At 36.3% G+C, this 15,396-nt stretch overlaps 1 protein-coding gene across 1 annotated transcript in view; it reads left to right on the top strand.

Moving 5' to 3' along the window:
* The window catches only part of LOC150076217 (uncharacterized), a 385,004-nt gene that overhangs the window by 236,257 nt on the left and 133,351 nt on the right, over window positions 1–15,396 (top strand). The window contains exon 12 of the mRNA XM_090388025.1: window positions 11,239–11,382. Within this exon, the coding sequence (XP_090244151.1) occupies window positions 11,239–11,382 (144 nt within the window). The remainder of the gene's footprint in view (window positions 1–11,238; window positions 11,383–15,396) is intronic.

The raw sequence follows: 15,396 nt of genomic DNA, 5'->3' as shown, positions 1-15,396 counted from the left end.
TCAATTTAACCTCCCCCCAACAGTACACAAATGGATGCATGTGACTGATTTGTATTTATATATCTATATAAAAGAATTTATATATCTACTTACAAATAACACAGAATTTTACACACCTTACAAGAACTGCAATTTATGTAGTTAAATTAGATCAGTTATATGGATAACTGATCCATGAACTAGTCACACTCACTTATGATGTAAGAATAAAAGACCTGTCTTCATCATTTTAACTCGATAGGTCTTATCAATGTCAGGACCAACTGGCACCTTCAGACAGAATGAAGGGAAAAAACCTATCATGTCTTAAATATAATATCATACTCATTATGATTAGCATTAGTAGAGGCATATCATGCAATAAAGCAAGGTTATGCAGCATCAGCCAAAAAAATGCTCCCATTTCACCCCTCCGTTCATTCCAAATACCTGTCCAGCTCAGCCTTAAATTTATTTAGGCTATCAACTTCCACAACAAAGGATGGAAGTCAGTCTGTTCCACAACTAACTACCCGCTGGCCAAAGGCAAACTTCTGCACATCCATGCTACAACTGTCTTTCCTCAATTTGAATTTATGCCCTCTCAGATGATTATTCTGAGCAAGAGAAAGAATCCCATCAGCATTGAGCATGCTCAAACCGTTCAAGGCTTTATACACCTCAATCAGATCACCTCGCCAGTGCCTAGTCTCCAGACACTGTAATTTGCAAAACTTAAGCTTTTCTTCGTAAGAGCAACCCTTTGTTCCATTCACTAATCTCGATACCCTTCTCTGTACTCATTCCAGCAGCCCTACATCCTTCTTAAAATGAGGCCTCCAGAACTGTATACAGTACTTAAGGTAGCATGACCATTGCCTTATAGAAGGGGATATTCACCTCCTTATCCCTGCTAGAAAAATTCCAGTATATCATTGACAAGACACCATGAGCTACTCTTGCAGACCATCTGCACTGCTCAGAAAACTTCATATCTGCCTGCACAATTACCCCTAGGTCCTTTTCATTCTCTACCACTGTCAGTGCCGACCGGGCTAGCCGAGTGGGTAAAGTACCTGCCCGGTAACCCAAAGGTCGCGGGTTCGATTCCCGCCTCGGGCTTGGATCAAAGTACTGCAAAAACCTTGGGAGGTGCAATATGGCCACAGAAGCTGATGCGCCAACAACTACCAAATCAAAAAAAAAAAAAAACCCACTGTCAGTGGTAGTAACCACTGACAGTGGTAGAGAATACTATACAGAATTATATATATACTATACAGAATAATATAGTAACACAGAGTTAGCATTAGCATTATCATTAGTAGAGGCATTTGATGCAAGAAAGCAAGCTTATGCAGCATCAGCCAAAAAAAAAAAAAACCCACTTCCACTTCACCCCTCTGTTCGTTCAAAATACCTGTCCAGCTGAGCCTTAAACTTATTTAGGCTATCAACTTCCACTACAAGGGATGGAAGTCTGTTCCACCAACCAACCACCCGCTGGCTAAAGGCAAATTTCCGCACGTCTATCCTACATCTGTCTTTCCTCAATTTGAATTTATGCCCTCAGGTGATTATTCTGAGCTAGAGGAAGAATCCCATCAGCATTGAGCATGCTCAAACCATTCAAGGCTTTATACACCTCTATCAGATCACCTCGCTGGTGCCTAGTCTCCAGACACTGTAATTTGCAAAACTTAAGCCTTTCTTCGTAAGAGCACGGCTTTGTTCCATTCACTAATCTTGTTGCCCTTCTCTGTACTCATTCCAGCAGCTCTACATCCTTCTTGAAATGAGGCCTCCAGACCTGTATACAGTACTGTAGGTGTGGCCTGACCATTGCCTTATACAAGGGAATAATCACCTCCTTATCCCTGCTGGAAAAATTCCTGTATATCATTGACAGTACTCCATGAGCTACTCGTGCACACGGGCTTGATACGTTACTCTGGGGTTACTGCTTCCCATATGCAGTACTTTACATTTGTCAATGTTAAACTTCATTTGCCACCTCTCAGCCCATCTGCTCAACTTTTCTAGATCCTGTTGCAGCAGCATACTGTCATTAGTGTTCTTAACAACCCTGCCAACCTTCATATCATCTGCAAACTTGGACATTAAGCTTGATATACCATCATCAATATCATTTATAAATACAGAAAACAACAATGGACCCAACACTGAACCCTGAGGGAGTCCACTAATAACATTAGTCCACGATCAGCAGTGTCCATTGATTACCACTCTCTGTCTTCTCCCACTCAACCATCCCTTTATCCATAGCAGCAATTTGCCTCCAATGCCATACTGCTCCAATTTGTTCAACAGTCTTCCATGTGCAACAGTATCAGAAGCCTTTCTAAGATCCAAATATATGATATCAAAGTTATTCCCTGCATCCAGTTCCTTTGTGACCACATAATAGTATCTAATCAAATTGGTCAGACAAGACTTTCCCTTAACAAAACCATGCTGTGTCCAAGCTATAAGTGAAGTCTTGTTTAGATGATCCTGCAGTGCATCTTTAACTAGTGCCTCCATTAATTTTCCTGGAACAGAAGTTAAGCTAACAGGTCTATAATTACTTGTGTTGCCCTTTGATCCTCCTTTGTGAATTGGGGTCACGTTTGCACATCTCCAGTCCATGGGTACCTCCCCCGAGTCCAAAGAAGCTCTCATAATTATGGCTAAGGGTTTGCTTACTTCCTTTGCTGCCTCCTTTAATATAACTGGATTGATCCCATCCACCCCAGGCACTTTTTTGTTTATCTTCAAAAATTTCTCCTCCACTTTCCTCTCATTTATTACAAAATCATCTAGCTCATTGCCAGATTTTAATTCATCTCTGGCATTCCCCTCCCTGAATAACTCCTCATGTGTGAATGTAGATGCAAAATTCTCATTTAGTTTGTTAGCCACCTGAGCAGGATCATCAACAGTTGAACCATCAATGTCCACTGGACCAATCTGATTCATCCCTTTCCTTCTAGAGTTTACATAGGTAAAGAACTCTTTGCTGTTTTTCTTTGCATCCTTTGCTAAATATTTTTCATAATCTTCCTTTGCCTGCCTAACCTCCTTTGTAACTTGGTTACAGATCATCTTGTATCTATCATAGGCTTCTGTGTCACGTGTTAATTTGTATGTATCCCATGCATTTTTCTTCTCTGCCATTTATCTCATTATCTGACATCCATTTAGGCCTAAACCTTGAATAATATTTCTTAGTTTGTATGTAAAGCCTAGTAGCTTCCAAGATAAATTTTTTGAATGCTTCCCATTTTGAATTTGCTTTTGGTAACATCATCAATTGGTCCCACCATATAGAATTTAAATACTGTCTCAGACCACCATAGTCGCCTTTACGAAAGCAAAAACCTTTCTCTTTGCCGTTGATGGTAATTACCTCTTTACGTAAATCCCACTTCAGTGCACTGTGCCACCTAGTGGTTCCTTTATCTGCAGATTCTTAATGCATGAAGAATCACTACTGATAATCAGATCGAGTATTATTCTCGAACATGCTGATGTAGAAAACAATCGTCCAATAAATCCACAAAAGCCTTGCTAGTATGTGAGTGACCAACCCACAAATTCCAGTCAGTATCTGGGAAATTAAAATCCCCCATTATAAGACACTATGATTTACTGGCCCATCCTATTTCCCTGTACAGTTTCTTATTATACTCATTAGAGTCATTAGGCCTATAACACACTCCTACTCTCAATTTTGATCTCCCATTGCTTATGTCACACCAAACTGACTCGACACTGCACTGTCCAACAATGTCAACTGGCTTCATTTCCTTGGATTTTGTGTTTCTTAACTAATAACATAATCCCTCCTCCCTTCCTATCCTGTCTGTACTTCCTGAACACATTGTGCTCCCCAAATTCTGTGTGATACCATGTCTCTGATATCCCAACAATATCCGCCCTTGACGTTTTGAGCAATACCTCAGATTCATCAAATTTATTTACCAAACTCCTAGCATTGGTGTATATGCAAGTATACATGCACCTGTTCCTATTCTTAGCTACCCTAACACAACCCATGTGTTTACTTGTACCACAATGACTCCAAGCAGTCTCTGAAATACCCTGCTTCTTGTTTTCCAGGCTGCTGCTCATTCCAATAGATGCAGTGTAAGAATCACTTTCACCTCTGCCAGTGGCTACTGTTAATCTATTAGTCCTTGTATCCCCCCAAAGCTAGCAGTCTTCCGACCCACCTGACATGTAAAACTGGTTAACCATGAATGATCATGTGAGTAAGGGAAATTTTGTTAACATCTGTTTATTGGCCCTGAGTGGCTAGCTAATATGGCATGGATAGATATGTATATACAAAACAACGGTGGACTAACACCGAACCCTGTGGGACTCCATTAATAACATTAGTCCATGAAGAGCAGAGCTCATTGATTACCACTCTGTCTTTCTCTCACTCAACCATCCTTTTATCCATTGTAGCAACTTATCCTTAATAACATTCTGCTCCAATTTGTACAGTAGTCTTCCATGCGCAACAGTGTCAAAAGCTTTTCTGAAATCCAAGTACAGGTTGACCATCACTAATCCGGCAGTGTTGGGACCTGCGGGGGTGACAGATCACCGCTGGTTATATTAGCACATACAGTTTACCCAACAGCTAACCACCTCATCCTACCTTGACTGCAAAGCTAGTTTCAGAAAAAAATTACCCAGGAGTCAAAATATATTAAGCAAATAATTTGATTGGTATTTCTAAAATAAATATTGTAAGTGTTGTCGTTTTTTTATCAAAGAAGTTTTTTTTTTTTTGTGTTGTATATATGTGGCGGACATGGCCCAGTAGATTACTTTATTTATTGAGAAGTCATGTCGGCCACTTACATGTGATGCTATTACAGCATACATATGAAGGTCATTTGTGATTAGTTTATTGCAAGCGTTGCAATAAAACTAATTGCAATAAAATAAACTCTCAAATGTTGCAATAAGTTTGTCAGTATCATTTGTGAAAACAAGTTCGTTAGCACACATATTGTGTTGTGTTTTTCCGCAAGTTTGTACAAGTGTGTTGTAAAAAAAAAAAAAAAAAAAATCTAAAAAGGAATGGCTAAAAGAAATTTATTAAAATAAGAGGAACTGAGAGAAATTTCTGGAATTTACAACTAAGAAGAGTTAAACTTCTCACAGACACACCGCTGTAGAGTTATTCAGAATTTTGACTTTATCTGTTATGGAGAATGTACGGTATTTGCACTTTACGCCACAAGAAGCACTTCCTTTATGAATTGGAACCATGGTTGGGACTAAATGTGAGAAGGTTATAATAATAAATGCACAAGAACAAGTAGGAATAGCTTGCCAGTGTTTACGTGTTCACGCCGACAGCTGATGCTGCAACCAACGCCACCAAAACAGTAGCAGCAGGGCAGTGCGCTGACTGGAGAAATTTGAAATTACGTTCGCTGAAATTATGTCCAAATTAGCGGTGGAACTAAATTACCAGTGGAACTAAATTCATTAATAATGATGGTCGACCATCATTATTAATGATGGTCGACCTGTATATGATATCAAAAATTATTTTTTGCATCCAGTTCCTTTGTAACTACATCATAATATCCAATCAAATTTGTCAGACAAGACTTTCATTTAACAAACCCATGTTGTGCCTGAATTATTGCTGCAGTCTTGTCTAGATGATCCTGCAATGCATCTTTAACCAGTGACTCCATTATTTTACTTGAACAGAAGTTAAACTAACTGGTCTGTAATTACTCGTGTCACCCTTTGATCCCCCTTTGTGAATTGGGGATACATTTGCACTTCTCCAGTCCGTAGGGACCTCCCGAGTCGAAGGATGCTGTCATAATTATGGCTAAGGGTTTGCTTACTTCCTTTGCCACCTCCTTTAATATAACTGGATAGATCCCATCCACCCCAGGTGACTCTCTTTTAACTTCAACAATTTTCTCCTCCACTTTGCTCTCAGTTATTACAGAATCATTAAGCACCTTGCTACAATTTGCTAACCTTCTGACATTTTCAATCCTTAATTACTGCTCACGTGTGAATGTAGATGCAAAATACTCATTCAGTTTGTTTTTTATCTGCACAGAATCATCAACAATCGAACTGTCGATATCAAGTGGACTAATCTGATTCATCCCCTTCCTTTTAGAGTTTATATAAGTAAAGAAATCATTGCTATTTTTCTTAGCATCCTTTGCTAAAGATTTCTCGGAATCTGCTTTCGCCTGCCTAACTACCTTTGTGACTTGTTTACAGACTAGCTTATATCTACCATAGGCTTCTGTGTTGCCTGATAATTTATATGCATCCCATGTATTTTTCTTCTCTGCCACGAGTCTGATTAGTTCGTTTTACAACCATTTAGGCCTAAACCTTGAACAATATTTCTTAATAGGTATGAAACATTTAGTAGCTTCCAAGATTAATTCCTTGAATGCTTCCCACTTAGAATTTGCTGTTGGTAACATCAGTTGATCCCACTGTACAGAATTTAAAAACTGTCTGAGACCACTGTAGTCATCTTTACAGAAGCAAAAACCCTTTCCTTTACTCCTGATGGTAATTATATATTTAAGTAAATCCCACATCAGAACACTGTGATCACTGCCACCTAGTGGTTCCTTTATCTGCAAATTCTTAATACACGAATGATCACTGCTGATAATCAGATCAAGAGTATTACCCTCTCTGGTTGGCTCTCGAACATGCTGATGCAGAAAACAATCATCCCATAAATCCCCAAAAGTCTTACTAGTGTGCGAGTGACCAACCGCATACTAATGAATTTGCGGTTGGTAACATCAGCAGTTGGTTCCACTGTATAGAATTTAAATTCTGTCTCAGACCACTGTAGTCACTTTTACAATAGCAAAAACCCTTCCTTTCGCCCCTGATGGTAGTTACTTCTTTGAGTAAATCCCACTTCAGCACACTGTGATCACTGTCACCTAGTGGTTCCTTTATATGCAGATTCTTAATGCATGAAGAATCACTACTGATAATCAGATCAAGAGTATTGCTCCCTCTAGTTGCCTCCCGTACTTGCTGATGTAGAAAACAGTCGTCCAATAAATCCACAAATGCCTTGCTAATGTGCGAGTGACCAACCCACAAATTCCAGTCAATATCTGGAAAGTTAAAATCTCCCATTATAAGACATTCTGATTTACTGGCCCACTCTATTTCTCTGCACAAATGTTTATTATACTCCTCAGATTCATTAGGCCTATAACACACACCTACTCTCATTTTTCCTTTCCCAGTGCTTATTACACACCAAACAGACTCAACATTGCATTGTCCACCAACATCAGTTGGATGCATTTCCTTAGACTTTATGTGCTTTTTAACTAACAGTGTAACACCTCCTCCCTTCCTGTCCTGTCTATCCTTTCTGTATACATTGTACTCCTCAAATGCCAATCTGCACTGCTTATGTCTGTGTGACACCATGTCTCTGATATCCCAACAGTATCTGCCTTTGATGTCTTGACTAGCACTTCAAGGTCATCAAATTTATTAACTATACTCCTAGCATTGGTGTACATGCACCTGTTTCTACTCTTAGTTACCCTAACACAGCCCATGTATTTATTTGTTCCACTGTGATTCCCAGCAGTCCTGGAAATCTCCATTGCCTTGCTTTCCAGACTGCTGTTCATTCTAATAGAAGTAGTAAAAACACTTTCCCAGAGAGGTGTCACTATTAATAGCTTTACAACTTTTAAGGTCATTAGTTTGTAAAAAGACTTTAGACTTGCTTTTTGCAGTCAAGTTTTTAATTTTATTGTCTGTTTATATCAAAAACACATGCATCTAAGTTTGTTTGTTACACTCTGGCAAATCTTTTCTTTATGAGTCAAGTGTTTTGTGAGTTGACATTAATAGGTGCTTACCCCCTATCCCTCCTACTGATAAGGTGCCAGTGAGCACTGAAATGGCTATATTGGGGGTGGGGGATAACATCTCTTTACAAGTAAGTAACATTATTTCCTCTTTGGGAAAGCATTGTGTATTTGTAATATAGTAAATTCTGGTGATATTGTTGTCCCTACATTGAAAGCCTTTTTTTTTTTTTTTTCAGACAAGTTTTTAGCTTTGTACTTTCTATTTACATAAGCACACATGGTGGTTGTTCTAAATATTACAGTATCCTGGGGTGGATGGGATCTATCCAGTTATATTAAAGGAGGTGGCAAAGCAACTAAGTAAACCCTAAGCCATAATTATGAGAGCATCCTTGGACTCAGGGGAGGTCGCCATGGACCGGAGATATGCAAATGTATCCCCAATTCACAAAGGGGGATCGAAGGGTGACACGAGTAATTACAGACCAGTTAGTTTAACTTCTGTTCTGGGTAAAATAATGGAGTCACTGGTTAAAGATGCATTGCAGGATCATCTAGACAAGACTGTGGCAATAATTCAGACACAGCATGGGTTTGTTAATGGAAAGTTTTGTCTGACAAATTTGATTGGTTATTATGATGTGGTTACAAAGGAACTGGATGCAAAAAATAATTTTGATATCATATATTTGGATTTCAGGAAAGCTTTTGACACTGTTGCGCATGGAAGACTATTGTACAAATTGGAGCAGAATGGTATTAAGGGTAAGTTGCTACAATGGATAAAAGGATGGTTGAGTGGGAGAAGACAAAGTTTTGTAATTAATGTGTGCTGCTCTTCGTGGACTAATGTTATTAATGGAGTCCCACAGGGTTCGGTGTTGGGTCCTCTGTTGTTTTGTATATTTATCAATGATATTGATGAAGGTATATCAGGCTTAGTGTCGAAGTTTGCAGATGATACAAAGGTTGGCAGGGTTGTTAATGACAGTAATGACAGTATGCTACTGCAACAGGATCTAGAAAATTTGTGCAGATGGGCTAAGAAGTAGCAACTGAAGTTTAACCTTGACAAATGCAAAGTACTGCATATGGGTAGAAATAACCCCAGAGAAATGTACCAAGTATGTGGTACCTCACTTAAAATGGTAGAAAATGAAAAAGACCTGGGAATTGTGCAGTCAGATATGAAGTTTTCTGAGCAATGCAGACAGGCTGCCAGGGCAGATCATGGGGTTTTGTCAATGATATATAGGAATTTTGCTAGCAGGGAAAAGGAGATGATTGTCCCTCTGTATAAGGCAATGGTCAGGCCATGCCTTGAGTACTGCGTACAGGTCTGGAGGCTTCATTTTAGGAAGGATGTAGATTTGCTTGAGCGTGTACAGAGAAGGGCAACAAGATTGGTGAGGAGAATGAAGGGATCCTCTTACCAAGAGAGAGGCTTAAGTTCTGCAAATTGCAGTGGCTGGAGACTTGGCACCTGTGAGGTGATCTGATTGAAGTGTTTAAGGCCTTGAATGGGTTGAGCACTCTGAATTCTGATGGGATCCTTCCACTTGTTCAGATTGCAAACCTAACGGGGCATAAATTCAAATTAAGAAAAGACAGATGTAGAATAGATGTGCGGAAATTTGGCTTTAGCCAGCAGGTGGTTAATTGCTGGAACAAACTTCCATCTGTCATTATGGAAGTTGATAGGTTGAATAAATTTAAGGAGGAACTGGACAGGCATTTGGAGGGAATGGTGTGTTTTTTTTTTTTTTTTTAGCTGATGCTGCATAAGTTCATACACTTGCTTTCTTGCATCACATGCCACTGCTACTATCTACCTGTATTTGTTCCATTACTTCCTCCATTCATTGTTTCATTAGTTTTTATTTATTTCATTGCATTCAGCGATGCATAAATAGGTTGGGAGAACTTCAATAGCTTTAAGTTTATATCTTGCTGCCCACATTGTACTTAAACTTTTAATGTAAAAGTTTGTAAATTTACTCTGTGTATATCTTCATCATATGCCAACCAGACAAGACAAAGCTAAAAACTTGTATCAAAAGTTTAACTGACAGTTAAATGAATGATGTAAAAATTATTCTTTGCATCAGTTTCATTGTGACATCCTCATAAGTAGCTAAACCAGTTGGTCAAGGTATGATCTCTCCTTTTAAAAATACATGCGATGTTAATTTTGCCTTCGCTCCATCCCTGTCCACATGATCATTCGTTTTCTTAACTGTTGACTTCATTATTTCCCTGATTTGGAGGTTCAATTTACAAGTCTGTAATTACTCTATTCACCCTTTGAATTCTCTTTGTGAATAGGAAAAACATTTTCACATCACCAATCTGTAGGGACTTCCCCTAAATTCACTGATACTCTCATTATTATTATAGCTAAAGAGTTGGTTACCTTTGCTGTTGCTTTTAATATAATTGAAGAAATTTCATTAGCCCCAAGACACTCTGTTTACATTTTTTCCAGCAAAAGTTCTTTTCCAGCTTCCTTTCAGTTACCATAAAATAGTTTATTTAAGTCCAATTATTAGACAAACTTCTGCTATCCCCATCTCTAAAAACTATAACAGGTCTGTCCAACCCTGTGGATGTTTGATAGGCTTGCTATAAAATGTGAACTGGAAGTGGAGATAGGCAAGTTAAGTCTTCAGCCCCATATTATTCAAGATTTAGTTCTCAGTTGAATTCAGCCAGAAAACTGAATACAATCAATTCAGAAACAATGGTTATCATTTTCATTTGGGGGTTTTTGGTATGTGTCAAAAGGGGGGGGTGTTCAGAGGCACAATTTGCACATTGTGTAGGGTGACATCCCTACACAATGATATAAACTTAAAGTTATTGAAGTATACTTGCAGAGGAAACTTTACTCCCTCATCTTGAGATCATCTAACACGAGTTGTGACTGAAGAACTTTTTCTCAGAACTTCTGTAGAGGTCTAGCTTCAAATCTGATGGGATTTGAAGCTAGACCTCTTTAAATGAGTGGCACATAGTGAAGCTACTAAACTGTCACTGAGGGCAAATTGTTGGAATTGATGCTAAAAACACATTAGATGTAGAGGAGAGATGACCTATAACACATTAGATGTAGAGGAGAGATGACCTATAAAAAAAAAATGGTGTGGAAGGAAAATCAAGTAATTGTTATTTTTTTGTACTGTGTACTGCACTGTTGATTCTCTGTATTCCCGAAAAAAAGTTAATTACAAAATCTGAATTTTTCTCTCATTATCACTGAATTTATTTTATGTGAAAAATTTATGTGAAATATTAATGTTATGATGTCAAAAGTAAGGATAATTAATGAAATTAATAGTAGTGAAATAAATATGTACTAATAGAGTGGTAAATATGATATTTTTAGATGTGAATGAGTGCAGTGAAAACAGAGACAATTGCAATCATACAACTGAAGTCTGTATTAATACATTTGGGAGTTTTGAATGTCAGAAAAAGCCTGTGTGCTCAAATGGATTTATTCTTGATCAGGAAGGAAAAATATGTGTTGGTATGTTGAATGAATATATATATTTATTCAGTTACTTTTAAATTGTAGAAAAAATTATTTTATTGCATTAAATTTCACTGTGACTCTGTGATTTCCTATATCCTAATGTAGAATACAGGTAACCCTCTATTAACATGGTAGTTTGATACTACAAGAACACTGTTGTGTTTTTGTAGTTAATTCAAATTCAAAACCATCTTAATTGAGACTAAGAACTCATTTAAAATAGGGGGTACCAGAGAATTAAACAAATAAAGATGATTATGATTATTTCAATAAATATATTGCTTAAATAAATGCATAATAAAAAAATAACAAAAGCAGTTCTCTTCTGTTAAAATATCTATCTTTTAGTTTAATAACTTGATTGAAATTTGTAAACATTAATCCGTATTAAGAAAATTCGGATCATAATTCAGTCTCGTGTTTAATTATTTCAGGAAATGAGTTATTGACGTTACTTTTTCCTTTTATGTTGCAAGTTTTCATCACTAAAACACATTTTATTTAGCCTTAAATGTATCGGCTTTTAAGAATTCTGTGATAAGTGATTGTTTGCTTTTTCCTCTAAATCTTTATAGATTTCCTGATATGGAGCCAAAAATCTTTGCAGTTCACTTCAAAATTTAGACTCCTCTCCATAGAAGGATCATTATCCATAAAACAACATTCTAACTTTATTGGCCAATTCTCGACCCTCTTTTATGGTTTTGAAAGTAAATTTTTTAGACTGCTTCATCTGGACTACTTTCATGATTACAGTCTGTATTCAACGAATTAGAAATGTCATAGGTTGCCATTTCCACTAGTTCATCTGTTAATTAGCAATTCACAAACATTCTGGACAGCCCTTCAAATCCTTCTCCATTAATAGACTGGGCTAGATTAAACAATACAACGAAGTTCATTCTCCACTGGTGGAATGAGATTTTCTGTTATGACCACTACTGGCCATATAACTTCCCAGCAAAGCATTCAGTATAGAAGATCATACTTCTTCAATTGTCAAGGAAAGGATTTTCACACAATTTAATATTGTGAAATTTCTCCAAACTTGGCTGACTACTGTAAGATTAGAATCTGAATCCAACGTATCCAAAATTGTTTGGAAAGTTCTTTGTATGCAATAAGTCTTAACTGTTGATATTACACATTGATCTAATGGTTAGATTAGAGCAATTTTATTGGACGGTAACTAAACTGCCTGGTCATTCAGATGACTTAGGTTTTACGAATTCCCTGGAGCATTATCCAAAAGCAATAAACACTTGAAATTAAGATTTTTCTTTTTCATTTAGCTTTGAACTTCAGGTACAAAGCAGTGAGAAATGAATCGTTATAAATAGTCAAGATAGCTTGCAATCTTTAAATTTTTAATTACTCAAGGATTCAGAGATTACTTAATGATCATTGGTTTTGCCATTAAATCTCCAAATGCATTACTACATAAGATCAAGGTTTTCATCTTTAGTAGCTTTGAAAACTTGGTCTGCAGCTTTGAAAACTTGGTGTGCAGTATAGTCTTGTTCTTGTATAATTTTTGCCAGTGGTATTTCAGGAAATTTCTTTGCAGCTTTTATGTTGACTGATGCACTTTCTCCTTGAACTTTTACATTGTGTAAATCGAAGTGTTTCTTGAAATTTTCAAACAATCCTTTACTAGCAGAAAATTCACTGTTGTTTAGAAGTTTATAAATTTTCATAGCCTTTTCTTTGATCACATTAGTATCCAAAGGGACCCACTTCTGGATGTTGTCCTCTATCCAAATATGAAGGGATTTTTCCATTGTTTCCATAATTGAATCTCATACATTATTTGCAGTGATGAAAATAGATCCTGCTGCAACACTAGATCTTATTTTTTCCTACTTTTTTCAAACTGTTGCTTCATTTAAACCTAAAGCCTTGGCAACTGCTATTGAACCTTCACCCTCTTTTAGTCAATCTAAATACAGATCTTTTCCTCAAGAGAAATAGCTTTTCTTTTTAATACCTTCTCATTTGACATGGTATTTTAGACTGAAATTAAGAAAAATTATTTGATTACCACAAAAATTTATAATTAAATTAAATCTCATTTAAAAAGTAAAAGATGTATTTGCTTACCTAAGTGGTATTATGCATTTTAAACTAACAATAACAATTACCACTTCTAAAAATAATCAATAATAAAAAAAATTACAGTATACACACACAAAAGTTGGTTATTCCATAGTATAACTAAAGCCAACTTGATTTTGATTCTGGTGGCATTTGAATGCATTATCTTGGAAGGGGAAGGTTCTTGTATAACTCATCCATGCCTTTGGTATATGTCGTAATTGCTACATAGTATTATCTAACAGTAAAAACATGCTTGTACTTTCCGTTGGTAGTTTGACTGACTAAGCAGCACTCTAACTGTGTAAAACTAACTTTTTTGACCATGTAAAAGCAAAATCATGTTATTCAGTACCATGTTAATTGAGGGTTATCTGTATAACAATAACCAAAAACTCATAACAATAAGCAAAAAATTATCATAAAAATAATTGCAGCACAAATAATTATGGGTTATAAAATATGATCAAAGATTAACAGAAAAATAGACAATCTTGTTTAAATGAAGATCAGGATTACCCTTCCATGCAATAAATGCAGATATTGTAAATGGAAGCAAATTTTTTGTAAAAAAAAATGCTATTTACTTTAGGCATAGGTTAAATTTGAGTTGTTAGACATAGATAGACACAGGATCTGAGTTTTTCAAGTGCAGAAATCCTTATTAAGAATATCAAAATTTTATTGATCTTAGGTAGAAAGTGCAATATTCTTGAAGGGGAACTTAGCTTCATAAACCACTAAGGACAGATTGGCAGCTCCCCGCCCCTCTCTACCTATTATGTGCATCTTTGGACTCAGGTGATTGGAGATGGACAAATGGCTCACTAGTTTACAGAGGTAGTTCCAAGGGTGTGAATGGTAATTTGAGTGCTGTAAATTTAAAATCTTAAGCAGGGAAAATTATGGAATGCAGAATCATCTGGATAATAATTAAATTATAACTGCATGGTTTGTGAAATATAAATCATGTCTAACTAATCTAATAAGCTGTCATGAAGTTTACACAGATGTACTGGATAAAAATAATAATTTTGACATAAGTACAGTAAACTCTATAATCTGGCACCCTCTGGGATTGAGAGGTCTGAATTTGTAGAGATATACCTAATGGTTGAGCAGTTTTGTAGAAGCACATTTCAATGAAAATTAAGCACTATCAACTGAACTTGTTTACATTTGTAAATATTTATAATAACGAAAATATTATAATGGTTGCCACTATTAATTTTATAATGAATAAAGATAATAGTGGTAGAAATATAAATAAGAATTCTGTTTGTTAAATGTGAGATAACAATAAACATACTTACAGCAAATGTTATGTACTCTACATGAATTTTAAATGCATGCCTAGTATAGTATCAGAGAAAATATCAGTGAATGAACTTCAGTGAAAAAATACTTTTGCAGTGTAGAATAAGAAAAAATTAACTATTCTTAAGTAATAATTATGATGAAGTATGTGTAATAATTATCAATTTACATGATATGTGTTGTGAAGGCTGAATCCTGAACATTAGTTCAACTCCAGTGTGGTTCACTGTGACGATATATAATTCCATAAAATATAGAGATATGAGTAGTATGGTATGATATGTTTGTGTATTATGCATCTTGTGTTATTTTAGTTGTTTCTGGCTACTTGGCTACCAAGAAGGCTGCTTTCCAGTGCCATGTTTCCCACAAGGAAACATTCACAACTATACTCAGTGTTTTATCTTTACCAATCTGGTAATTCCACCACCACTGGAAATAGTGTTATACCAGTGAATCCAGTGCCCAAGGAGACTAAATCTGCTACCAGCAAGCCCTGTATAAATTTACATGATATTTTGATTTTATTAATAATATAATTTGGAAAAAATTAAATCAATTTTTCACACATAATAAGATTGCCAATTTTTGTTTTTG

This window comes from Mastigoproctus giganteus, chromosome 13 (genome assembly GCF_048544385.1).
Source record: "Mastigoproctus giganteus isolate SK-2022 chromosome 13, ASM4854438v1, whole genome shotgun sequence".
Lineage (NCBI taxonomy): Eukaryota > Metazoa > Arthropoda > Arachnida > Uropygi > Thelyphonidae > Mastigoproctus > Mastigoproctus giganteus.
This window is presented reverse-complemented; position numbering and strand designations above follow the sequence as displayed.